The following is a 26,506-nucleotide window of genomic DNA, read 5'->3' as shown; positions in this document are numbered from 1 at the left end:
TTAATGCCCCCTTCATCTACCACCAGTTTAACTGTCCCCCTCCATCTGTCTATAATTTAATGTAAAACCCCTTAATCTGCCACAGCGTAATGCCCCCCTTCATCTGCCCCCAGTTAAATTGTACCCCTCATAGATTGTAAGCTCTTGTGAGCAGGGCCCTCAGTCCCATTGTGTGAAATGACTATTTCTTTGTAATGTATCTTTTTGTCTGTATTTGAACCCTACAAAATGTACAGTGCTGCAAAATATGTTGGCGCTATATAAATAAAAATTTATTATTATTATTCCCCCTTCATCTGCCCCCAGTTTAATGCCCCCTCTCCAAAGCTTAGCATAATAAAATCACTTATACCTATCCTCACTCACATGTTCTCCATGACTCAAAAAAAGGCAGTGATATTTATTGTTGTACTTGATAAAGGGAAGGCCGATCCCCAAAACGCGTTGTGCCCTGTTTGTAGCGAATAAAGAGACGTATATTTCCACCTTGGCATCCTCCAGATTTGTTTTCACCTTCTTTTCTGTGAGCACAACTGGGGTCCTTTCTCTAGTGGTTCTCCTGATTTGTAACATCTTCCAGAAGACGCTGACACTGGCTGCTGCCACCTCTCTCCACTTGTGCTCAATTTGTTGTTGTGACCTATTTCAGGTGAGCGGATAGACAGGATTATTTCATTGTAACCATGGTGTCTTCTTCCAGCAACGTCCTCCTGGGCTCTTGCTTCCCCGCCTCCATCTTCGTTTCTTCAGGCTGGTTTCATCCAAATCACGCGTGTACACAATATCACTCCCTCCGGAGCACTACTGCCCACGCTCCGATGCCATTTTTGTCGTAGTTCTAAGGGGAACTAGCATGCTCAGTTTCCCTTAGAACTACGCGAGCGTACTGAGCATGTGCAGTACGGTCGCAAACTTCCATTGACAAAAATGGCACTGGAGTGTGCACAGTAGCGCTCCAGAGGGAGCAATGCTGCGCACGCGCCTATGTGGGGCTCATAGAGCTGAATTTTGATGATAGGCCCCTTTAAATAAACTGCTTTGCTGCAATATTTGTGTCCCTGTCTCTGACTGGTTACGTCTACCGAACTACCATCCCTACATTAGAAACACACTCCCCCTGATGAAGCCAGAATCGGCGAAACGTGCGTCGGGGCGCATCTTTACATGGTAAGGGCATTGATGCAGTACTTTCATAGTGTATGGAAGGATCCATGTTTTCTCTTGAATCTATTTATATGAACAATAGGCGTCTGTTTATGATGTGTGACCTGCATATTCACTTTTATGCACACAGCTAATAATTTAAGTACGTTGCACCTGACATTGGATATCTTTATACCACACATGTTTAAATTTATGCTTATGTTTACAATTGCAGTCACTGCATTTTATATTTTATTTTTATGATTTACTAGCTGGTACCTGCGACTTTGTCAGCGGTGATTGTAGAAGTGAGTAAATACATGCGCGGGTAAGGTTTTCGTACTGTGTATAAGGTATGGGATATGAAATGTAACTTTGTATCTTGTTTTTGCTGTAATTCTGAGAACACATGAGACTTTTGTGTTGAATGTAATTTGTGTTTCAGCTGCTATACGGTGTTGTGAGAAACCATACATAGTGTGTTTGGTACAGAGGTATTTCAAGTGAATATACTTCGATATACGACATTGTATGATTTGTTATTTTCCGCCAGTACATGTAAGTTTTGGGCACAGGATACTCTTGAGCAAGAAACATAAAGTTGTCCATGTGAGAAGCATGGTGTGGCCAAATGTATTCCTGCTACTTTCAGCGTTTGTCCTTGGGATTTATTAATGGTCATTGTAAAAGCCAACTTAAGGGGAAATTGTAGTTGTTTGAATTGAAATGGGAAATGATTTGGTATAATTGGAATGCGTGGGGTTAACACACTGTCACCTTTAGCTGCTCCTGTAACAATAGTGGCTTCAATGATATTTGTTCCTAGTTGTGTGACACGTAGCCTTGAGCCATTACACAATCGGGGTGCATGGAGATTACGCATGAGTAGAACAGGGACGCCAATCTTGAGTTCTAATTTATGTGAAGGGACGCCGGGTAATACTAAGGTGGGCAGTAAGGCAGATTGGTGACATTATTATCGACCGTTACGTGTCCGTGGTGTGTTGAAATGGTACAATGGAGTATACAGGCCAGAAGTAGTCCCAATGCAAACATGCTATGGGAACTTACCAGTGTCGTTGGCGCGGAGACCTAGGGAAGGTGGATGGATCGTGAAGACGAAACAGCAGTGAGGTGAGATTGCCATCGGGGAGTGTGGCGGGCTGGAGAGAGTAGTTCGTGTGCTGCGGCCTACGGTGGAGGCGCAAAATGGTGGCGTGCTGGAAACACGTTCTGTAGGTGGGTAAGATGCGCATGCTCCTGGCAACACAGTGGAGTGGCTGGGTGGGCGGTGTCGCGGATCGTCAGAGCGATGGGGGTCGGAAAACATGGCTGCTCCGGAGGGTTAAAGAGGTAGCCTCCTGGAGTATCGTTAAGGTGAGGGTGAAAGTGGTAAAGAATATGTATATGAGATTGTGTGGGGTTAGGGGCTAGGCTGTAGAGGGTAATATGAATTTTGTGGTTTGACATGGTTGAAAGTGTGTGAGATTGCAGAGATGGTGATGTGAGTTTGGGTTTTGTGGGGGTCCTGGGAAAAACGTATGTGCGCTATTGTGACGAAAAGTAGCCTATTGCGCAATTCTGTGTAGTAACTATGTTTGTGGAAAATTTCAGCCAAATCGGTGGAGCAGGTTTTGCGTGATTGAGGAACAAACATCCAAACTCACAAACCCACAAACATCCAAACTCACAATTATGTCACAATTTTGCATAGATACTCATAAACAGTCTGCTTTATCATTATAAATCTTTTGTATACATAACATTGGATCTAAATATTCATGTTATACTTGGTTTATACCAAAATCTATGATTATTTCATCACATCCATCTTGCCTTACATGTTTAGTCATTTGGATGTTTTTTCCCTCTATTTATACCATATTTTTGTGAATTTTTAATGTTGTTTGATCAAATAAAAGATATACATTTTATAATTACTCTTTGGTAGTATTGCCTTTTTTTTTTTTTTTTTTTTCTTTTTTAGCAAAGTGTGTGTTATAGTTCTTTTTTCTACCTACATGTGGTGCCCTATTTATATATATGTTGTCTCATCCCTACATTAACATTTCTGTTTAGTTAGTGGCTCAGACGAGCAGTATTTTATTTTGTTTTTGCCTGAAGTTAAGGCTGTATTTTGTGTTGCTCATTTTGTTCCTGAATTCAAGGTTTATTTATTTTCCTGTTTTTTGTTTTTTTTCTATATAGACCAGTTTGCTGCACATTTTGTATCTCTGTCTTGGCTGTTTGGGTTCGCACTGCTGCTCCTACTGAGCTAACTTCCCTACAATTATCAGCTGGTTAAAGGTTCACGCACTAGAATTAATAGGTTTGCTGGTTTGGTTTTGTATTCAGTTGTATCTTAATGGTTGAAGGCCAGACCTGTTGATAGTTCGGTTTTGTTAGTACATCAGAATAGTTCTCCATGACTAAATTTCAATTTAATTATATTCTTAGAAATTGTTTAGCTAAATTAAAGTTGGATAACTTCAAATTTTGCTCTCATTCATTCCGAATCGGTGTGGCAACCAAGGTTTCTTGTCTGGGTCTGGATAACAGAATATTCAAAAAGATAGGAAGACGGGAATCTGATAGACATAAGCTTTATGTTAGACCAGAGTTATTGCTACTGTGATATTGTAAGGGAATAGCTAGAAGAGAAATTCCCTAGTAGCTGCTGTTGAACCCTGGGAGGAGGGGCACGAGGAGACAGTGATCCGTAAGATGGATCCTTCCCTGCCCCTACTTACTTGCCTCAATTACCCTAGGCGGTAGGGAACAACTGAGCAACAGTCCCTTCTTAGATGTAAGTGATGACACAGCACAAAGACAAAACAAACGAGAACATAAGGGAGGTCAGCTAGCCTAGGGGTTGGAACCAGACGAGCAGCGCAGTACAGAGTTAAAATCCAAGAAAACAATCAAGATAAAGCCAGAGCTCAGGAATATGTATAGAGATAACAAACAGCAAAGAGTAAACAGCCAGCATGCACAAGGCAATAGCAAGTGCCAAGGTGAATGGGAGTAAACAATAAATAGGAAGGAAGAATCCGCCCCAGACTTGATAGGAAGATAGGCTGTCAATAACACAGGTAAGGCAAGATTAACTATTAGCGGACCAGAGGGAAACAAGGTGAAGGAGATGGGTGCAGCTCCCCGGCTTCTAGATCGGAACCTGAGGCGATCTCCGCCTCAGGTTCTGATCCGAAAAACCCTGTGTGAATTTACCCTTAGGGTTTGGATTATTTGTTCTTTTTACTTTATAGATATTAAAAGATATGTTTTAGCCTGATTTAGGACTCTAAATAATATGTATGATCTTATTTGGGTGCTATGATAATCTATATAAAAAAAAGAAAATGTAACATTTGGAAAATTGGGGATTTTTCCAGTGTCTTTTAACCAAATTTCCTATTTTCATTTTAAAAAAAATCCAATAATCACAAAGTACAATTCGTCACGAAAATAAAATTCCAGAATCAGATAGAAAAAGTCATTCTCACATAAAGAGAAAGATGTTGGAGGGACCATAGGAGACAATTTAGAATCCGTGTTTCTCAGACATATATCACTGCTACATAGACATAACACACAAACATGTATCACTGCTACATACACATCACACACATGTAGCACTGCTACATACACATCACACACACACGTAGCACTGCTACATACTTCATTACACACACACGGCACTGCTACATACACATGACACACACTTAGCACTGCTACATACACATTACACACACACGGCACTGCTACATACACATCACACACACTCGGCACTGCTACATACACATCACACACACACGGCACTGCTACATACACATCACACACAGCTCTATGTGGACAGTGACTGCCGGCTCGCAGTATGACATCACACAATAACTACTCAAGCTCCGCCTCTTCCACAGTCTCACTGATCACATGACACTGACATCATCCAAGGTCCTTTGACCACTACAGTGTCACATCTTCTGCCACTGCTGTCCCTGTCCTCGGACTGGAAAGGGTTAATGTCATGGCATCTGTACACACGTAGCGGTAGTCGTACGGTGCCAGGTTTGGATCTCCATCACTAGGTATTGTATTTCTTGTGTGCTATCCTGAATGTATACTGATCGGTATATACAGACCCCTGCGGACATTACATATATATATATATATATATATATATATATTTATATATATAGTATTATTATATATATATATATATATATATATATATATATATATATATAGTTATGGAGCCGGTTCTTTCTATCTGGTATTAGTCACCTCCGTCATAGGGTGGGGTGGGGGTGTGTGTGTGTATATATATATATATATATATATATATATATATATATATATATATATATATATAAATATTTACTAATAAGCTCTCCTTGCTTCTTGCATACTGAGATGGTTTGCGTGCCTTTTGGTTTGCAGAATGTGTGGGAGTTTATAGAGCAGGGTTAGTAGACATTGGGTTTGTCTGGTGGTGGAGCAGTTAATAAAAGTGCAAAATTTTTCAGCAAATGGAGATTTATTATGAAATTTAAATTCAGTTTTCCTGGAGTTTGTGCAAATTTATTGAATGTCGCACAATATTTGATAAATTTGATTGAGCCTAAGGGCCCCTTCACACGGCATAAGCGCCACTCATTTAGACACGTATACACGTGTCCGAACGCGACGCTTCAAAACAGAACCCATTGATTTCAATGGGAAGTGCGCGTATGTGACTAGCACTACAGTGACAGGCTCTCTTTAAATTACTGAACAGAGGACCTCTTTAGACCTCTTTAGATATATCATGACATGTTGTACACATTTGAGGTGGAATTTGAGAATAATTTATTATTTATTTTTAGAACATCACAAGGATCTTAATGAAGATGACATGATGGAGAGTCACCAGACCCTCATGTCAACAGGTATGTGTAGACTTCATGGACTGGAGTCAGACTTTAGTACAAACACAAAGTTCTAACTACTGTACATTACTTTTTTTTCTCAGAGTTTCCTAAAGATGAAGAATCGGTTTTATATTTTGGGGAACATCCGTTGGAGACCTCTAGTTCTTCTGAAGCACAAAACCTTACCATTGCTGACAGGTGTAGCTCTCCAGATGATACAGAAGAACCATTCAGTCAGGTTAAGGAGGAACCCCTCTCATGTGATGAAGGAGACTTCACCGAAACAGAAATGTATATGTCCTTACATATTAAGGAGAAATCTGTTTCAGACGAGGAGGAGAACCCCTCCGACAATGACGTGCATACACCTATGGATTATAGGTCTCTTCATATCAAAGAGGAATCCATTTCCAGTGTGGAGGATAATCTCACAGACTATTCAGAAGATCCGTGCCTTCATATCAAGGAGGAGTCCGTCTCCAGTGATGAAGGAGATGACACCGATGGTTTTTCACCCACAGATCATTTTGAAGACTCATCTGGTTGTATGAGAAAAGAAATGGTTCCTCATGAAGAAGGAAATCCTACTAAGCAGCAGACAGGTGACGCGACTCAAGAAAAACCATTCAAGTGTTCGGAGTGCGGGAAATGTTTCATGAAGAACTCTTTTCTTTCTGTACATCTTAGAATCCACACAGGAGAGAAACGATTCCAATGCACTGAGTGTGGAAAGCGGTTTCTGGACAGCTCTCATCTTGTGGTCCATCGAAGAATTCACACAGGAGAAAAACCTTATCCCTGTCCTCTGTGTGGCAAGCATTTTCGGAGCAAGGGACATCTGGTCTCGCATGAAAGAGCCCATGCAGGAGACAAGCCATATGCGTGTTCTGAATGTGGGAGATGTTTTTTATGGAAAGGTCAACTGGTGGTTCATCAGAGAACACACACTGGAGAGAAGCCCTTCCAATGTCCTCAATGTGGAAGAAGGTTTATCGCAAAAGACAAAATGGAGAGGCATCAAAGAACCCATGCCAAAGATAAATCATTCATATGTTCCCAGTGCGGGAAAAACTGTCGAGATAAATCTGCCCTTTCTACACATGAGAAGATTCACTTGAAGGAGAAGCCGATTATTTGTTGTGAATGTGGAAAGGGATTTTTGACCAATACTCAACTAATTATACATCAGAGAATTCACACGGGTGAGAAGCCATTTCAGTGTTCAGACTGTGGAAAGGAGTTTCCTGCAAGAAGCAACTTAAACCGCCATTACAAGACCCATACGGGCGAGAAAAAACATAGTTGTACAGACTGCGGAAAGTGTTTTTCTGAAAAGTCATCACTACTTGTGCACCAAAGAATTCACACAGGGGAGAAACCATATGCCTGCTATGAATGTGGGCTGCCATTTTCTGACAAGAGGACACTAAAGACGCATGAACTGAGTCACACAAAAGAACAGCGTCCCTTTATTTGCACCCAGTGTGGGAAAAAGTTTGCACAGAAGTATAGTTTAAAGAGGCATCAAAAAGGTCACACGGGAGAGAAGTAATAGAGATGTATGAGAGTCCGTGTTTTATGGTTATCGTCAGTTGTGGGAGACAAGAAGTCTATTATATGACCTAGAAAACAAAGGAATGTCCCATACTGGTAATATGGCTGTGGCCTCAGTACAATAGAAACAATACTTGTCCCAAGGGGGTGACTGAAGAAAGACTTTAGGAGAAAGTCATGTCCTCTAACATTTGGAGTGTTATATACCGCTGCAATGAATTCAAGGCATTCTCAGTTTTGCTGGTATCTGCCCTGGTTGCTGATATATTGCTGCTGTTAGTTTTGGTATATACAGTGAAGGAAATAAGTATTTGACCCCTTGATGATTTTGTAAGTTTACCCCCTGACAAAGACATGAACAGTCTCTAATTTTTTTTATTTTTTTTTCAAATTTATTTTTATTGAAAATATTTTTTAAGAATACAAACAAGAAATTTATAGCAACAGTTTAGAAATATAAAACCGTATAACAAGGGTAAGGTGTAACAGTAGTAGCACCGCAGTATGGTAGGGTAGTGAGTGGAAAAAGAAGAGAGGACAATATTGAATCATATTTCCGATTGACCTAACCAAATTTTAAAGGTAGTACATTTGGTGGAAAGGAGGGAAGAAAAGCAGAATATCAGGCAAATATGCTCATCTATATTCCTATGTATACTCTATGGAAGGCAAGCTGTGAATGTACACAAAAAGATACTATATTAGAGGAAAGTAGCCGGGTTCCAGAGTTGCCATTTCTCTTTTTCTAGTAACCATCGTTTCTTTTGTGAGGCAAATTTTAATTCCAAATCTTTTGCACCATTAACTCTTTCTCTGACTTCGGAGATGTGCAGGGGTTTTGAACTTTTCCAGGAAGATGCAATAATGCTTCTAGATGCCAGTATAATATGGGAGACGACTGTAGCAGTGGGTTTTTGTAGGAGTTCAGTGTTGAGGAAGCATAGTGCTAGGCTTGGGGTAGGTGTTAGGTGAAGGTTAAGTGAGTTGTTGAGAGCAGAAAAAACGGTAAGCCAAAAAGTGTGAACTATAGGGCAGGACCACCAGGCGTGAAAATAAGTACCTTTGTTGCCGCATCCTCTCCAGCATAGATCAGGATAGTTTAGATCCATTTTGGCCAGCTTAGCTGGTGTGATGTGCCAACGTAATAAAATCTTGCGGGACAGTTCGATATGGTGTATGCCCTTAGATATGCGATTCGTCCACATGAAGGCTTTGTGCCATAATGAGAGATCAAACACTTGTTCCAAGTCGGTTTCCCAACGCATCATATATTTAGGTTTTGCATCATCACTGGGTGTGGTAAGATTTCCATAAAAGAGTGAGATCCCTCCAGAAGATTTCTTAGAGTTCATGAAAAATAGATAGGCAGTTCTAGGGAAGGTGTAGGTGGTGAACTGGTGAGACGCTAAGGCATGACGGATTTGTAGGTATTTGAAGAAGTCTCTAGTTGGTATATGAAACTTCGAGGTTAGGAATGCAAAAGGAACCAAGGAACCACCGTCCAGTATATCAGCGATATTTCGGATTCCTTTATCTTCCCATGTGGTGAGGTCGAGATCAGGGACAATGGTGTAAAGATAACGGATTGGCAGAGAAGTCACTGGTATTGTATCCATCTTTGGAGTCAATTTAGAGTAAGTTACCCACGCATTACATGTAGCTTTAACACTATATAAGCTAGGGGAGGGGGGTTTAGCAAGAGTTATGTTATCCACTTCGTTCTTTGGTGTTAGAAGTCGGATGGAATGTCCGTGAACATAGAAGTCTTCTATCTGTGACCATCTGTTCTGTGGTTGACGCCACCAAGATTTAGCTTGGTCTAGTAAGGATGCGATCTGGTACTTACGTATGTCAGGTAGCCCCATGCCTCCGACCCTCCAGGACATAGTCATAGTGTTGACATTAATTCTGGGTTTCTTATAGCTCCAGATAAAATTATTTAGTGCTTTTTGGATATTGTTAAAGAAGGAAATAGGAATGTGTATTGGAAGTGTTCTGAGTTGATACAAAATTATAGGAAGGACTAACATTTTAAGGATGGAGATTCTGCCTATCCAGGATAGAGGTAGTTTGTGATAACAATCCAGTTTTTTCTTAACCGTGTCTAATAAATGTGGAAAGTTTTCTTTATAGAGGATGGAACTGGGAGATGTCAGGTTAATACCTAAATATTTAATCTTTTTTTCATTCCATTGAAAGGCAGACATGGTTAAAAGCTTGGTTCTGCAAGAGTTAGAGACACCCAGATTAAGAATGTGTGATTTGTTTTCATTGACCTTATAATAGGACACATTGCCGAATAGTTTAAGCGTTTGATGGATTATAGGGAGGGATTTAACAGGGTCGGTAATGGCTAGAATGATGTCATCGGCATAGAGGCCAATCTTGTGGGTAGTCTTCCCTACTTTAAGACCCGAGATGTTTTGATTTTGTCTTATATGCTCTGCTAGCGGTTCCATAATCATAGCAAAGATGATAGGAGATAATGGACATCCCTGACGGGTGCCATTTGTGATAGTAAATTTATCTGAAATATAGCCCGAGTTGTATACTCTGCCCGAGGGGTTGGAATAAAGTGCAAGAATAGCGTCTTGGATGTTTCCGGTAAATCCAAATTTTATCAGTACTTTTTTCAGGAAATTCCAATGCACTCTATCAAACGCCTTCTCTGCATCTAAGGCCAGAAGCAGAGAAGGCGTTTGGGTCAGTTCAGCATGTTGAATTAGGTCTATGAACCTGCGTGTACCATCTGTTGTTTGTCTGCCAGCAATAAAACCTACCTGGTCTGGATGAATAATAGTTGGCATTATTGATGTTAATCTTTTAGCTAAGATTTTTGCAAAAATCTTTACATCGGTGTTTAAGAGCGATATGGGGCGAAAGTTCGCTGGGGTAATCGGGTCTTTGCCCGGTTTTGGGAGAGTGATAAGTGTAGCTGATAGCATCTCTTCTGGGAATTCTTTTTTATTTATCGCTTCATTAAACATCGATGCTAAGTGGGGTGCTAGCAGGTCTGCAAATTTTTTGTAATAACCATTCGTAAATCCGTCCGGGCCGGGTGCTTTACCAATTTTTAATGTTGTAATTGCCTGAAGTGTTTCTTGTGATGTAATAGGCATGGAAAGAGCTTCAAGTTGAGAGTTAGAGATTTGGGGTAGATTTAGCTCGTCTAAGAATGCAGAAATGTCTTCAGCAGATGGTTGATAAATACTTTTATCATTTTTTAAGTTGTAAAGGTTTTCGTAATATTGTTTGAAATGGTTTACTATTAGTTGGGGGTTTATAATTTTTTCTTTGTTCTGGTTTATCAGATAGGAGATTCGTTGGTTTACAGATCTTTTTTTCGCCTGACTAGCTAGGAATTTACCGGGTCGGTTACTATGTGCATAGTAATTTAACTTATATTTGGTCAGTAATTTATTATAAGAATCTGTGAGTAATTGTTGTAGTTGGTTTCTTAAATCTCTTAACTTGGAGGTAACTAGGTCAGTAGGATTACGCTTATGTACAATCTCCAGTTCAGATATACTTTTTAATAATTGTTGCGATTCTTTGTGTCTCAGTTTTTTCCTGATTGATGCAAGCTGTATGAGTATACCGCGAAGAAACGCCTTATGTGCATTCCAAACTATAGAGTTATCTAATTGACTGATAGAGTTAAGCCGAAAATATTCGGAGATACGCTCTGCTAGAGTGGTTTGATAGTCGGAGTGGCAGAGTAGAGAGTCATCTAGTCTCCAAAGATATATATTCGGTGGATAAGACTGTTGGTGTAGTGTTATAGAGATAGGAGCATGGTCTGACCATGTTATTGAGCCAATGTTTGTGGATTTAATCAGATTGAGATTAAAGTGATTTAAAAGAAACATGTAGATCCTGGAGTATGTTTGATGAGGGGAAGAGAAAAATGTGTAATCTCTTTCAGTTCCATGTGTACACCTCCAGGCATCGACATATCCCTCCTTGAGTGACAAATTACGAATAGATGACATGTGCCTAGAGGTAGATGTGGAGTCGAGGTCTGGGAACATAATATCGTTTAGATCACCACCTATTATTACTATGCCTTTTGCTTTTTTCCGTAGTTTTGCAAAAAATTTTGCTAGAAATTCGTTTTGTTTCGTATTTGGGGCATAAATGTTGGCTAGAGTGTACTGAATATTATTAATTTGGCAGATTATAAATAGGAAACGTCCCTGTGTGTCAGTAATAATCTGTTCAAGTGTGAATACCACTGAGTTAGCAATGGCTATCAGTACTCCTTTCTTTTTTGTATCAGCTGAGGATAAGTAAACATGTGGGAATTTAGGGTGAGTTATTTTAGGGGTTTTAGTAATCGAGAAGTGCGTCTCTTGTGTGAACAGTACGTCGCACTTGAGAGTTAGGGCTTCTTTCCATAATAAATGTCGTTTATAAGGACTGTTAAGTCCTTTAGCATTTATGGAAGAAATTGTTAAATCCATTTTTGTGGATGGGTCGTGTTGATATATAAACTATTGGGTGTCTATATGTGGGAATAGGTTTTGTACTCACTATAATACATGAAGCAGGATAGTGTACAGCGGAATTTGGGTCCGGGTCGGTCGGAGGCATGAGGCTGTCCGTCAGGATGTTTAAGAGGGTGCTACAGGAACAGAAAACAAAAACATAAGCAAAACATATATAACAGGAATAAACCAGAAAAAAAATAAATGATGCCAGTAAAGTACTTAGCATTGCGATGAATAAACGGAGGTACGGCTCCGGAAAGTAGAGCCCATTCAGCATAAAGCCCGTGAGGGCCTGATCTGTAGGTTAAAGAACCAGCATAGGGAGTTTTGCGTAGTTAGGAGTGATTGCCGCGTTTTCCAACAATTTTCCAGTCCTCGGTAATTAAGGCCGGAGAGAACGGATGATGTTGTGGAGAAAGAGTCGGGGGAGATGCGTTTGTAGGAAGTCGCCAGTTATCAAGAAGTAGTAAGCCTTTTTCTGGGTTGTTAATTATGAAGGTGGAGCCATCTTTGGTGATAATTAATTTGGTTGGAAAATCCCATTTGTATTTGATGTTGTTAGTGCGTAGAGTTGCTGTGACTTGGCTAAATGCCCTGTGAGCTTGTAACGTTGCTGCGGACAGGTCAGGAAACAGCTTGATATTAGAATATGGATTAGGTAATGAGCCTTTCTTTCTGGCTTCCAGTAGTAAAGTTTCTTTTGTACAGTAGAAGTGAATTTTAGCGAGAATGTCTCTAGGGGCTTTTTCGGGCGCATTTCTAGCTTTTGGTATGCGGTGCGCTCTATCAATAGTGAGATCCAGGTCAGAAGAGGTGGGTGATAGGGATTTAAACATGGCTGTCAGATAGTTGGAGATATCATTAGGTGCCACATCTTCTGATACGCCTCTAATCTTTATGTTGTTACGACGTGACCTGTCTTCCAGGTCCGTCACCTTGTCTCTCAGGCGTTGTATTTCCACATCAGCTTCATTAAATGCAGATACTAGCTCATTATGTGACTGTGCGACTTCAGACATTTTGTTTTCCAGATGAGATGTGCGATCACCTAGGTCACCAATAGTGGATTGCAGATTAGCTATTGCAGAATTAAAGTTAGCACAGATATTAGCTTGTAAAGTGGTTAGCATAACTTGTATAGAGCGCTCTGAAGCTGGGACATCAGGGGTTAAACAGGGCTCCTGCTCATACACAGTGATAGCAGAGCTGCTGTCTGAACTGCACATGCTGCTGCTGGAGTTATTTCTACTTGTTGGAGCCTGCTGGCTCTTTTTACTCACAGGTTCCTTTGCAGATGGGGACGACAGTGGTGAGAGGGCTAACTCCCTTTTGTGTTTCCTCTGTGAGTCAAGCATCGGAGGTATGGGCAGCCTATGTGGGGTCTGGGGCTGCGGTTGTGTGGTGGCTGGGACATCTCTCTTCGAGTGCGGTGAGGAGGCGCGTGGTGGCTGAACTATGAAGTCCGATATCAGCGTGATATCGGGCTTCCCCGATTTCCTCCTGGTCATGATGGGTGCCGGGTGTATTCCGACAGGCTGCGGTGTTGTGCGCGGAGCAGTGAAGGCTATGTGGGCTCCCTGTGCTGGTGTACGATGCGGGCTCGTGTCGGAGCTCCGGGATCAAGCGGCCATTACGTAGTGCGGCCAAGCTCCGCCCCCACAGTCTCTAATTTTAAGGGTTGGTTGATTTTAACATTGAGAGAATATCAAAAATAAAATCCAGAAAATCACATTGTATACATTTAATAAATTTATTTGCATTTTGCTGAGAGAAATAAGTATTTCACAGGAGACAACTGTGCAATGGTAAGAAAATGGAGGAAATACAAAATGACTGTCAATAGACATCAATCTGGGGCTCCATGCCAAATCTCACCTCGTGGGGTATCCTTGATCACGAGGAAGGTAAGAGATGAGCCTAAAACTACACGGGGGAAACTTGTTAATAATCTCAAGGCATCTGGGACTACAGTAACCAAGAAAATTGAAAGATTGGGAACACATTACAGCATAATGGATTAAAATCCTGCCGTGCCCGCAAGGACCCCCTGACCATGAAGGCCCATGTGCAGTCCCGTCTGAAGTCTGTCAATGAACACCTGGATGATTCTGAGAGTGAATTACAGAAGGTGCTGTGGTCAGAGGAGACAAAAACTGAGCTCTTTGGCATTAACTCAACTCGCCGTGTTTGGAGGAAGAGAAATGCTGCCTATGACCCAAAGAACACGGCCCCACTGTCAAGCATGGAGGGGGAAACAATATATCTGTCAAATATGAACATATCCTTAGTTATAGTGTCAACAACAGTGGGGCTGTGACAGCGTCCCGGTCACTGCTATGGGACTGCTCGAGATTGCAGTCCAGAACTGGTACTCCATATTCAAGGAAGCATGGGAAACCTACAGTCCACCATTATCCTTCTTGATGGGGAGGGGGGTCAGACTTTCAGAAATGTGACACTTACCTGGGGGGATGAAGGTTACAACTACAAGCAGCCAATCCTAATTTTATGGATAGATTAGATAGACTTTGGCTGTGGTGTGAAATGAGGAGGAAATAGAGCGGAGGACCAGGCACAGAAGAGCGGTGAGGTGACACAAGGGCATGTGGATGGATAAACTCCAAGCACTGGTTCGGTAAGAATGGCTTAATGGGTTGCCTTCTGTCAGGCTTTGGTCCAGACACTGATATCCAGCATGGTAGGGGAACTACAGAGGTCCAGAAAAATAAGGGTCAACACTATAAAGATTGAGTCTCTGCTAAAAGAGGACCTTTCATCAGATTGGGCACAGGCAGTTCCATATACTGCTGGAAAGCCGACAGCGCACTGAATTCAGGGTAAAGCGCTATCGGTCCCGGTACTGTAGCGCTTTAGAGTCAGAAGGGCGTTTCTGATAGTCAGTCAGGAATGTCCTTCTCCACAGCAGCGCTTATCGCACTGCGCAGTGTGAGCGGTGAGGAACGCCCCCCTCCCCTCCTGATAATACTCGTCTATAGACGAGTACTGTGAGCAGAGGGAGGGGGCATTCCTCCCCGTTCACACTCTACAGCGCAATAGGCGCTGCTGTGGAGAAGGACGTTCCTGGCTGACTGTCAGAAACGCCCTTCTGACTGTAAAGCACTACGATACCGGGACCGATAGCGCTTTACCTGGGGCACAGATCGGGAAAGCAGACAGTGCGCTGAATTCAGCGCACTGTTGGCTTTCCAGCAGTATATGGAACTGCCTGTGCCTGATCTGATGAAAGGTCCTCTTTAAGCTTAATGTACTTGTCAATAAAAGTGTAAAAACGTTTGCAATGATTAGAATTGTACCTCAGTAACCATGGAAACATCTAAAAACAGAAGCAGCACTATTCAGCATACCCCTAACCCCCAGCCCTGGTACAGAGCCATCAATGTGGTATTGAAGATGAAAAACAAGAACTTGCTGGGGTTACTATTACTATTAATGTCAGGGACATGGGGTAATTTAGTTTTACCCCCATCATGTACCATGACATTAACCCCTGTGTGCCTCACATGAAGGTTACTAATATGGAGTTCCTAAAATGTAAGTGTGGTGACACTCCAGCTACCTGCATGTAGCTTATAGCCACACTCGGCCCTTGGGCGCCACAGCTCTCACTTTGGGGTAAGTAACAGATTAGATTCAGTTTAGCTGCATTTATTTACTGGCCTGTCAGATTTGCTGTTACCTCATTTACCACAGTAAATATATAGCGCTGACATGAATCCCACCAAACTGAGAGTATCGGCGGCCATGGACTGGATGCGGCTATAGTTACATCCAGGTGTACAGAGTCTCACCATCCTAATGAACCATAATGTGTTTACATGCAGTAGACGCATGTATCCAGAAGCACCATATGGCAGCACCTCTATGTTATATGCCTATTTTGTACGGTTATTGCACAGCACACCATACTTAGGGTCATGTACTGATTAAGGACCTTTGAAGATGTTTTGACCTTCCTACAGACCATTCTGCTACAACAAAAGGATTTTTGAGAAGAATTCTGTGTCCTTGGCTTTTGAGTTTCTTCATGTAAGGCGCCATTCACACCACTAATGGTGAAATCAGCCGTGAAAAACCTCCATTTTTTCACAGTCATTTTGCACCCACAGGGCCCCATTTTTCTGGATCCCTCATACATTTGAGTGTATGAACGATTATAGTATATTATATAGTAAGCAATGACCTCTGGCGGTAACTGATCTTCCTTGAGAATAAAAGGATCAGGCCTTGAAAATTGACATGTCCAGTCCCCACCATCTGTTGTAGGGGATTCAGGAGGCTTCATACAGAAGACAGATGACCAATCCTGCAGAAATTGGAAGGTTTGTCCTCCATTCCTTAGAGGAGTATATGGTGGGAGAAAAGGAAACTGCCTTTCTGTAGTCTCCACAGCTGTTTTTGGAATGACTGTCACATGGGCGTTTTTTAAATCCATGAATGTCTATGGGTCTAGTCACATGTCTGGTTTTTCTAATGGACCGTAAAAAATAAACAAAACAGACATGCCCGATCATTGTATGTTTTGACAGACATAGGAATAGTCATGTGAACAGACCCAAAGACATTCATTGCTTTTAAAACATGGGGTGTGTGATGCCATACTAAAAATGGACATCACAGTCATTTACTACTACATACACGTCACACACACGTAGCACTGCTACATACACGTCACACACACACACATAGCATTGCTACATACACATCACACACAGATGGCACTGCTACATACACATCACACACACGTAGCACTGCTACATACACATCACACACAAATAGCACTGCTACATACACATCACACACACATAGCACTGCTACAAACACATCACACACACAGACAGCACTGCTACGTACACATCACACACACATAGCACTGCTACATACACATCACACACACAGAAGGCACTGCTACGTACACATCACACACACGTAGCACTGCTACATACACATCACACACTGGCGGCACTATTACGTACACATCACACACATAGCACTGCTACATACACATTACACACACACGTAGCACTGCTACATACACATCACACACACATAGCACTGCTACATACACTTCACTGTCATCACACACACACACGTAGCACTGCTACATACACATCACACACAGCTCTATGTGGACAGTGACAGCAGGCTCGCAGTATGACATCACACAATAACTACTCAAGCTCCGCCCCATCCACAGCCTCACTGATCACATGACACTGACATCATCCAAGGTCCTTTGGCCACTACAGTGTCCCAACTTCTGCCGCTGCTGTCCCTGTCCTCAGACTGGAAAGGGTTAACTTCATGGCGCCTGTACACACATAGCGGTTGTCGTGCGGTGCCGGGTTTGGATCTCCATCACTAGGTATTGTATTTCTTGTGTGTTACCCTGACTGTATACTGATCTGTATATACAGACCCCTGCGGTCATTACACATATAGTTCCAGCTGCTAATCTCTGGTCTGTGTCATTACCCTGCTGAGGAATAGAATACTAGAGGTAGTAAAGACTGACACAGAAGATTGGGGTCACATTACTTTCCGTAACAATACAGGTTACACCATTCTATACTTTCAGATGCTATTGATACAAATCTTCAGCCATCTATACAAGGACAGCAGAGTCTGACGTCTCCAGGACAATGGACATAAAGAACGACAAGATTTCTGGAAGAATATTAAGTCTAACGCTGGACGTCATCTATCTCCTGACCGGAGAGGTGAGATGAAATGGGGATAGTGTGGTTAATGGTATATACTGACACTGGGGCACCACAAGAGTCAGTAGGAGGCGCTATTATTATTCTTCTTAATATAATATGTAATATCAGTTTTTGCAGATGATAAAACTGGAAGGGAAAAGAACTTTATAATGTTAGTTGTCAGGAAATGGAACTGCAGCAGCCAATGCCAGGCAGCTGCCGCCATGGCAAGTAAGATCATCGGGTACATCAGACAGGCGTGGATTCACATTATAAGAATATGGCTCTGTCACTCTAAATATCACTTGTTAGACGTCAGGTGGAGGATTATGAACAGATCTGGGCACCAGTGTATAAGAAAGACATGGCCGAGCTTGAGTGGAATCAAAGGCAGGTAACAAAAGTAATGTATGAATGTAAGGAGCTGGGTGAACTACAATATCCAGAAGGATTGTCGAAATTAAAGGGGTTGTCTATGACCCAGCAAATCCAGATACTGATGACCTATCCACAGGATCATATTGATCAGAGTCCAGAGTGTACAGAGCCAGAAGCTGTATACAGTGTACAGAGCCAGAAGCTGTATACAGTGTACAGAGCCAGAAGCTGTATACAGTGTACAGAGCCAGAAGCTGTATACAGTGTACAGAGCCAGGAGCTGTATACAGTATACAGAGCCAGAAGCTGTATACAGTGTACAGAGCCAGAAGCTGTATACAGTGTACAGAGCCAGAAACTGTATACAGTGTACAGAGCCAGAAGCTGTATACAGTGTACAGAGCCAGAAACTGTATACAGTGTACAGAGCCAGGAGCTGTATACAGTGTACAGAGCCAGGAGCTGTATACAGTATACAGAGCCAGAAGCTATATACAGTGTACAGAGCCAGAATCTGTATACAGTGTACAGAGCCAGAAGCTGTATACAGTGTACATAGCTCCATACGCTGTAGTAGTAGTAGTAGTAGTGCCTTGAAATACAAGTCGAGTAGGAGCAGAGCAGCTTCGAGCCATATACCTCATGTATGGATTCTGAAACAGCTGATTGAGTCCTGCTGTGGGACTTTGACTGATCTAATACTGATCAGTATCCAACATTGCTGAGTTGTGGAAGCCCCTTAAAGCTTATTAAATAAGTCTGAAGGTCAGCCAAATATCTGTTTAACAAGGGGGCCTTTACTATGTTATAAACAAGGCGCATTCTACACCAGTATATAAGTACAGTAGGGGATTCTTTACTGTAAGAGCAGTGAGTCTATGGGACTCAAGGGCAGTTCACACTTACTAGATTTCTGGAGAGTCCGGGTTTGATTGATCCAGGTTTGGTAGTTGGGAAGGAATTGCTGTAAGATGCGACTCCATAATATATATTTAATGTGTAGGGTTATATTTTTACCAAGAAGACATTGGGTAAACATGAGACATGTGGGATTGGATCAGGAAGATGGAGCAGGAGTCAAAGTCCCATCATGGAGCCTCAGCCAGTGACGCAGGAGAAAGACAATGAGCAGAAAATCTTACAACTCACCAACAAGATTGTACATCTCCTTACTGGAGAGGTGAGCTGTCACGGGGGTGCGGGGACATTATACAGGTCTGTATCAGGTCACTACAAGGATCTGTCCATTCTTTCACACAGGTTTGGGAATATTTAGAAGGACACAAGAATCTGTGCAAGAACATTACAGCACATGAGCAGCCATCAGAGGGTAAGTAGGCCGTCCTCATCACCTGTCCCTCATATATACATAATATATTTTCTGGTTGTACATTGTCTACTTCCAGATGGATCCAGTAGGAGAAATATACCAGTAAGATGTCCCAGTCCTATTTATTTCAAGGACTGTCCCAAGGAAGATCAGGATACCCCACAAGACTGCCAGGTATAATGCAATGGAGATCTCAATGTGCAGCCTATAATGTACAATTCTCTATGAGTATATTGTCTATGGATTACTTAGGAGGAAGACATGATTGATATTAAAGTTGAAGTACTGGAGGAGGAAGAAGAGGCTCATGAGAGGAGTTATGAGCAGTGCGCGGAGGAAACGCCTTCAGCTATTGACCCCGGTGAGTATTAATGACTGAACACATCAGGGTCCCAGAATAGTCAACTATGAGATCCTTGTAGTACAGTCCTGGGAGTGATGGTATTCACATGTCATCTCCTGCGGCGTGAGAGTCTAGGTGGGGCAGATTCTGACGGTCCATCAAGTTAAGAAAACTAGTGTGTTATACAAAATCTCTCCCAGCTCCTGAGTGGTGTAGACTTGAGTTCAGCAGCAACTACATGTACAAGAACTATTAGGAAGATGGTCGCTCTGGCACATCTAGTGAATCAAGACTAGTGTAGGAAATGACAGCTTTATTAGATCCCCCCATTGTGTGACCTTCACATAGTGACAGAATGGGGGCTCTATCCAATGTGTTATTCCACTGCCCATCTGTAGGAGGCGCCTCAGCCAATTCTCATGTGTCTCTGACTGTGAGCAGAAATTTCTGACAGTATAAAGATTAAAAGTGGCTCTAAAATCAGGAGATGATATCCTTAGCAGTTATCTTAAGCGATATATAGTCCTGGGGGTGGGCAGAAAGACCTAAACAAGGAATATCTGATCCTGGGTGTTTGTGTGGGGCAGAGGGGTGTGTGGGGTCAGGCGAAGGAGCGCTGCCTTGTCCAAATTCATAACTGGGTCAGACTTGTCTCCCATAAAAAGCAGCCTGCCCTCTGTGTATAGTGCTAACCACTTGTCAGTACGGCCAGAATGGAAAACTTTAAGGATGTTCATCTCTAATGTGGTGACCAAAATCTTTTGGCTTCTACCTTTTTCTACAGAGGAGTCCGGAGTGTGTGGTGTTTGTAGAGATGTGTGATGGGTTTTCAGTGATGACTGATGGCAAAGCTTCCTTATCTGTATCAGTCAGTAATGACGTCCACTTTCCACCATGTAGGTGTATGGCACTATATGGTAGTCATAGGCATCATTATTATTACAGTGCATACTGAATACCCCGGATACAGAGTCCATACTCATTGTGGAAAATATTTTCTGTATTTAGATACAGTTTTCTCTGCAGGGATACTTGAGTAACCAAGGATATCTTATAGGGGATATGCCACAAAAAATATATATAAGATAAATTGCTGCTCGGTTGGGGAGAGGGTCTCAGTGATTCTCATCGATCAGCATTTTATCATCTATCGTACGTATATTGTACTTTGACTATCTCCGGTACTGGGAGGGGGGGGGGTGCAAATGTTTTTACCACAGCTACATTTACAGTCTTGGTAATACACCCCTCGTTCTTAGGATCAGTGGTCAGACCCCACCCATCAGCAATTTACTCTCTATCCTATGGATAGAGGATAAATATTTTTTCCTGGTATTATCCCTTTACTGAAGAAAATCTGCAATCCAGGATCATGTTTGTTAGAGAGATGCCACGGAATTCACTTGCACCCCTCATGGTTATGTTATGCTGCTTTATTACTTGGTTCTACCAAATCGCCGGTGCCTTGTAGGTTGTGCTGTAGTATTGTATATCTGAAAACTCTGTATTAATTTTGTAGGAGATGAGAAGCCTAGCATGGATGGTGAGGACGGTCCCATTGCATCTACTATTTCTGACGTGAACGAAAAGGACAACACAGTGGTGAAGGAAATCCAGGTTTTGTGTGGAGCAGATATACCATGTGATAGCTCTATGTACAGGAGAAGCGCTCCCAATACTACAAGTATCAGTGCGCAGTGTACGGCTCATACATGTCCCCCCTTATTTCCATGTTTTGACTGCTTTACAAAAAATTCCAGTCTTACTCCACAAGAGACACTTGACATAAGTAAAGCTCCATTTTCATGCTCTGCTTGTGGAAAATGCTTTGCCAAGAAATCCAACCTGAACCGACATCAGATTATTCACACGAGTGAGAAGCCATTCCCTTGTCCTGAATGTGGGAAAAGCTTCAAAACCAAGAGCGATGTGGTGAAGCATAAGAAAACGCACACAGGAGAGAGGCCCTACCCCTGCACTGAATGTGGGAAATGTTTCTCAGGGAAATCGAACCTTTTCCATCATCAGCTCATCCACACGGGAGAGAAACCATTTCCATGTTCTGAGTGCGGCAAGTGCTTTACACGTAAGCAGCAGCTCCATGTGCACCAAAGGACACACACGGGGGAAAAACCGTTTCCATGTCTGGAATGTGGAAGATGTTTCAGTAATAAGTGCGACCTTGTTTTCCATGAGAAGACTCACACGGGGGAGAGACCCTTCTCATGTTCCAAGTGTGGGAAGAGTTTTATTCGTAAGTTTCGTCTTGTCCATCACCAAAAATCTTGTGGTCATAAAGAAGCTTAAGTGTGGAACAGACAACCCATACAAATCACACTAAGCCCTCATGTCAAAGCCATTCCCACGTTTAAGTCTTGCTATAGAGAAGTATATCTTAATGTTTCAATAAAAGATTTGTTTTTTTAGTCCACACTTTTTGGTCAACGTGGTAACACCCCTATAGTAAATAATGCTCAATAGTATTGGTATTACCAATCCATTTCAGTGGAGATCGGCAGCACTTATACTGGTAATCTGTTATACAGTTTGTTATTACACCCAAATCACACTCAATGGACCCTCAACCTGATCTGAGGGGAGTCGGTGACATCAGTTACAGCCAGAGAAATCAGGCTTGTGGCTCCCCCCTGCAAAGATAATAAGTGGGACTGCGGGGGTCTTGCACCCCACATGACCACTGGCCTCAGCGGTTGCAGGAATGCTGACATCGCTCACATATGTCACTTAATTCCTTCCCAGTGCGAGCTAAGGCCACTGATCTGTCCAGGGGGTTACGTGGGTGATTTTCAACATTCAGGTCCCAACTGGAGACCAAACACCAGCAGGGGACAATGGCGTGTTGGGGACAGGTGAGTATACTTTTGTTTCTAATTATTTATTTTTTTATTTTACCGCTCCCCCAGCTTCCATATAGGTTGGTCCAATTTCCTTTGTAACCAGGGATTGCACTGATAAGCTTTATTACTCCCCAGATAACATGTATCTGACTACCAGGCACAGCACATGGCTGCTGCTTCTTCCTAAGCTCGGACCTCTGCCGCTAACAGACAATATTTGACTTCATTATGTGTCATCTAAACCCAAACCTACAAGGCCAATTGTATTCTGTCTTATGATTATCTATATACTCTTCCCACCAATTTCAACCTACAAAGCTCTGGTGACATATCTAGGAGTGTAGCATCGCATTGTAGAAGCTCATTATTGTGTGACTTCTAAAGTGATACCAATGGACCACTATAAGTACGTCCAATTCTATCAGAGCGGCCCGGTCATTGCCAGGACATCCCCCTCACACCTCAGCTGAGGACTCCAGAAAAGCCATGACTGATCTCCTTTCTAAGAGTCTGTCCCATACAGCCAACCATCAACTAAAGTTGGTCACAACTAACATCTGTTGTGTTGGATTTTTTGCTATCTGATGTGTATGGGCCAGACTGACAGCCCTGTGGGAGATTTGTGTAATATGGACATGTCTTTGTATTACTATCACACCCATAAAGACAAAGCATCTTGGAGGCCTATTGCAAAAAGTACCCAAGTAAAAATGCCTCACTGGTGAAATTTTTTTCTGGCATTAGTTTAAATTTCCCTGTCCCACAAAGGACTTGAACCTGAGATCTCTGATCCCCAATTCATGGCGTCTTCTGACTTCTCAGCTGTGTAACACAGTCAAGTGTCAGAAGTAATGTTCCTTTTACAGACATTACAGCACCGTACTATTTCGACATTAAACCCTCAACACGATGTAATAATGTGCCAATGAGTGGGAAGGAGTTAAAAGGGGTTGCCCAAGACGCCATGGGTTAGATACTGATGTACTATCCAGAAACTAGATCATCAGTATCTGATCAGTGGGGTCCAATACCCAGACCCTACAATGAGTAGCTGATCTGACTGCTGGAAGCGGTATACAATGTATACGGCCTGAAGCAGCTCTGCTCCTACTCACGGGAATCGGTGCTTCATAGTGGTGGTACCAGGAACTGCACCTCTACTCCTATTGACAGTAACTTGGAAGCCAGATCAACGTGAAGGTGAAAAGACGATGTCAAACAACAGAATCACCATACAATTACAAATTTTATTTGAAATTCAAAAAACATAAAATGAAAAGAGTGAAATTCATAATACAATAGGAAAAGAGAGGGGAACCAAAATGCTTCCTAATAACAACATGTGGAGTAACCGGTATCAATAACAGGCGATCTATAAGGGGTCAGGGTCCCCCTGACAAAGCTGTAATGGCGAAGCGCGTCGGGGCATGTCTCCATATGGTAGGTACATATCATATATACATTTTCATTTTCAACAGGGTCCATTAGGTGGCTATTTATTCATGTAACATACTGTTTGGCTGACTTCTTATTGCATATATTATCCTAGAATGTAAGTTGAGCCATTGTAGCCACACATGTATTTACTGATTTGTTGCACCTCTTTAACCCCTTATACATGGCCTGTTAGTGATACCGGTTACTCCACATGTTGTTATTAGGAAGCATTTTGTTACAACTATGTAAAATATAAATATGTTACATGGGGAGGGACATCAGTGAAGGAGGGTCCGTGTAATATATTGAGGAACAGATAGGGATGTGGAGGATGTGAGTCCAAGGAAAACATAGGTCTGGAAGAGTAGAGGAACTCCAACTAGGGAGGAGGCCCAAAGTCATTCTCCAAGTGGAATCACCATAGAGTGACCTTCCTCCACTCCCTGTCCTTCCGACTCTCCCATAGGTCCTTCTCCCGTACTATCCTCCTTCAGCTCAGGGATCTCAACTGGTTTGAGACAATCCCTGACTCTAACAACCCCCCAGAAGAAAACTATTTCCTATTCATATAACTGTTTACTCTCATCCCCCCTTTCACCCACACCATACTGTGTTATGCTGGATTCACACTAGCGCCCAAACAGCCAAGATACTGATCCCTCTTCGGTGACGTGAAACCGACCCCCTTTCATCCCCCAGTGGAAGGAAAAGGTTAATCAACTTTAGAGGTTTGAGGAGATCTGTAGTTGTGGATTCCCGGCTTGTTAATGTCTCCTTTCTACCTGAGAACCTTGGTACCAATACACTGGTAGAGATACCTGATCCCCCCCAACTACCCAGTTAATATTTGATTTCCATAGACCTTTCGCCTCCATCCTTCCCCCTTTGGTACCCCACATACACTCAATTGATCTAGTCCGTATGGAATTATCTGGATTTACTCAAGCCTACCAATCGCCCTCCCTTCCCCCTTTCCTCTTCTGTTGTTTGTTGATCATGTTATCTGTTAATGTTGTGTTTATGTGACTGGTTGATGTTGTAATTTGTTTCACTATGCTGCCTTTATGTATCTTTCCACGCCATTTGGTCACTTTTGTATGTTCTTTTGTTAAAAAAAAAAAAAATGAATAAAGATTGAAAAAAAAAATATGTCATCTGATGTGTTCTTAACTCGAGGCTATGTACTTGGTCCTTGAAATCCTGTAAATCTGAACAATACCTCCAGTCTTAAAAATTCCGCTTTAGGGATTCCACTAATGGTTCTTGGCAAGTCAACATATTTTCCATCAAGCAGCCCATTACTGGCCGTCTCTTTTCTATAAAGTTAAGTCCAGATTCAAAATATTAGTACTCGATCGAATACTACTAGCTTTTCGCAGTAAATATTCGATTCAGAACCAGCGTTGATTGGCCGAATGCTATACAGTGTATAGCATTCGGCAAATCAATGCTGGTTCTGCAGCAGGCTCATCCTTGCTAGTCAAGAGAGCTGGCAGCTTGCTGTTACGAGAGAGCTTACTTTTTCTCATAGGAATGCATTGACCAGTGTTGATTGGCCAGTGTACAGCATTTGGCCAATCAACGCTGGTTCTGCCAGAGGCTCGTTTGTGAGGAGGAAGAGTCTAAGATCGGACCACAGCAGTGTCCACTGTGGTTCGATCTTAGACTCCGCCTCCTCACAGACGAGCCTCCGGAAGACAAGGGAGAAAGTGTATATGTCAGCCATAGGGAGGCAAGGACTTGTCTCTTGAAAGCATAGCTATTTAGTACAACGATATACACTGTCTCCCAATATAGACAATATATATATATATATATAGATAATATACATATAGACAATATACACTGTCTCCCTTGTCTGCCGGTGGCTCGTCTGTGAGGAGGCGGAGTCTAAGATCGGACCACAGCAGTCTCCATTGTGGTCCGATTTTAGATTCTGCCTCCTCACAGACGAGCCTCCGGAAGAACCAGCGTTGATTGGCTGAATGCTGTACACTGGCCAATCAATGCTGGTCAATGCATTCCTATGGCAAAAAAGTCAGCTCCCTCATAAAAGCAAGCTGAAAGCTCTACTGACTAGCAAGGACGAGCCTGCTGCAGAACCAGCATTGATTTGCCGCAGGCTCGTCTTTTCTAATTGGGAGAGCTGGCAGCTTGCGGTTACGAGGGATCTTACTTTTTATCAGCCCAACTGCAAGTGCTGTGCAGTTAAAGCGCACGGACCCCATAGACTATAATGGGGTCCGTGCGCTTTAACTGCACAGCGCTCCACCTAAACCCTCTCCTCCTGCTATTTGTGGACTTGGTGACTCTCCTTTAGTCGAATAGTCGTTTCCCCTGAAATTA

General features: G+C 42.4%; 2 protein-coding genes across 2 annotated transcripts in view; both read left to right on the top strand.

Annotated features, from left to right (window-relative positions):
- The window catches only part of LOC142219183 (uncharacterized), a 46,114-nt gene extending 23,724 nt beyond the window's left edge, over nt 1-22,390 (top strand). Inside the window, exons 6-12 of the mRNA XM_075288135.1 lie at nt 13,377-13,454; nt 17,699-17,832; nt 19,196-19,372; nt 19,453-19,522; nt 19,599-19,696; nt 19,775-19,883; nt 21,385-22,390. Of these exons, the coding sequence (XP_075144236.1) occupies nt 13,377-13,454; nt 17,699-17,832; nt 19,196-19,372; nt 19,453-19,522; nt 19,599-19,696; nt 19,775-19,883; nt 21,385-22,172 (1,454 nt within the window). The 3' untranslated portion in view covers nt 22,173-22,390. The remainder of the gene's footprint in view (nt 1-13,376; nt 13,455-17,698; nt 17,833-19,195; nt 19,373-19,452; nt 19,523-19,598; nt 19,697-19,774; nt 19,884-21,384) is intronic.
- On the top strand, nt 5,114-7,756 carry LOC142183057 (uncharacterized). The gene is made up of 3 exons (XM_075257961.1): nt 5,114-5,228; nt 6,006-6,068; nt 6,152-7,756. Exons 2-3 carry the CDS (start codon nt 6,035-6,037, stop codon nt 7,600-7,602), a joined length of 1,485 nt encoding a protein of 494 aa, XP_075114062.1. The 5' UTR covers nt 5,114-5,228; nt 6,006-6,034; the 3' UTR covers nt 7,603-7,756.
- Nucleotides 22,391-26,506: the final 4,116 nt, after the last annotated feature.

Source organism: Leptodactylus fuscus, chromosome 10 (genome assembly GCF_031893055.1).
Source record: "Leptodactylus fuscus isolate aLepFus1 chromosome 10, aLepFus1.hap2, whole genome shotgun sequence".
NCBI lineage: Eukaryota > Metazoa > Chordata > Amphibia > Anura > Leptodactylidae > Leptodactylus > Leptodactylus fuscus.
Note: the sequence above shows the minus strand (reverse complement) of the source record. Positions and strands in the feature narration are given on the sequence as shown.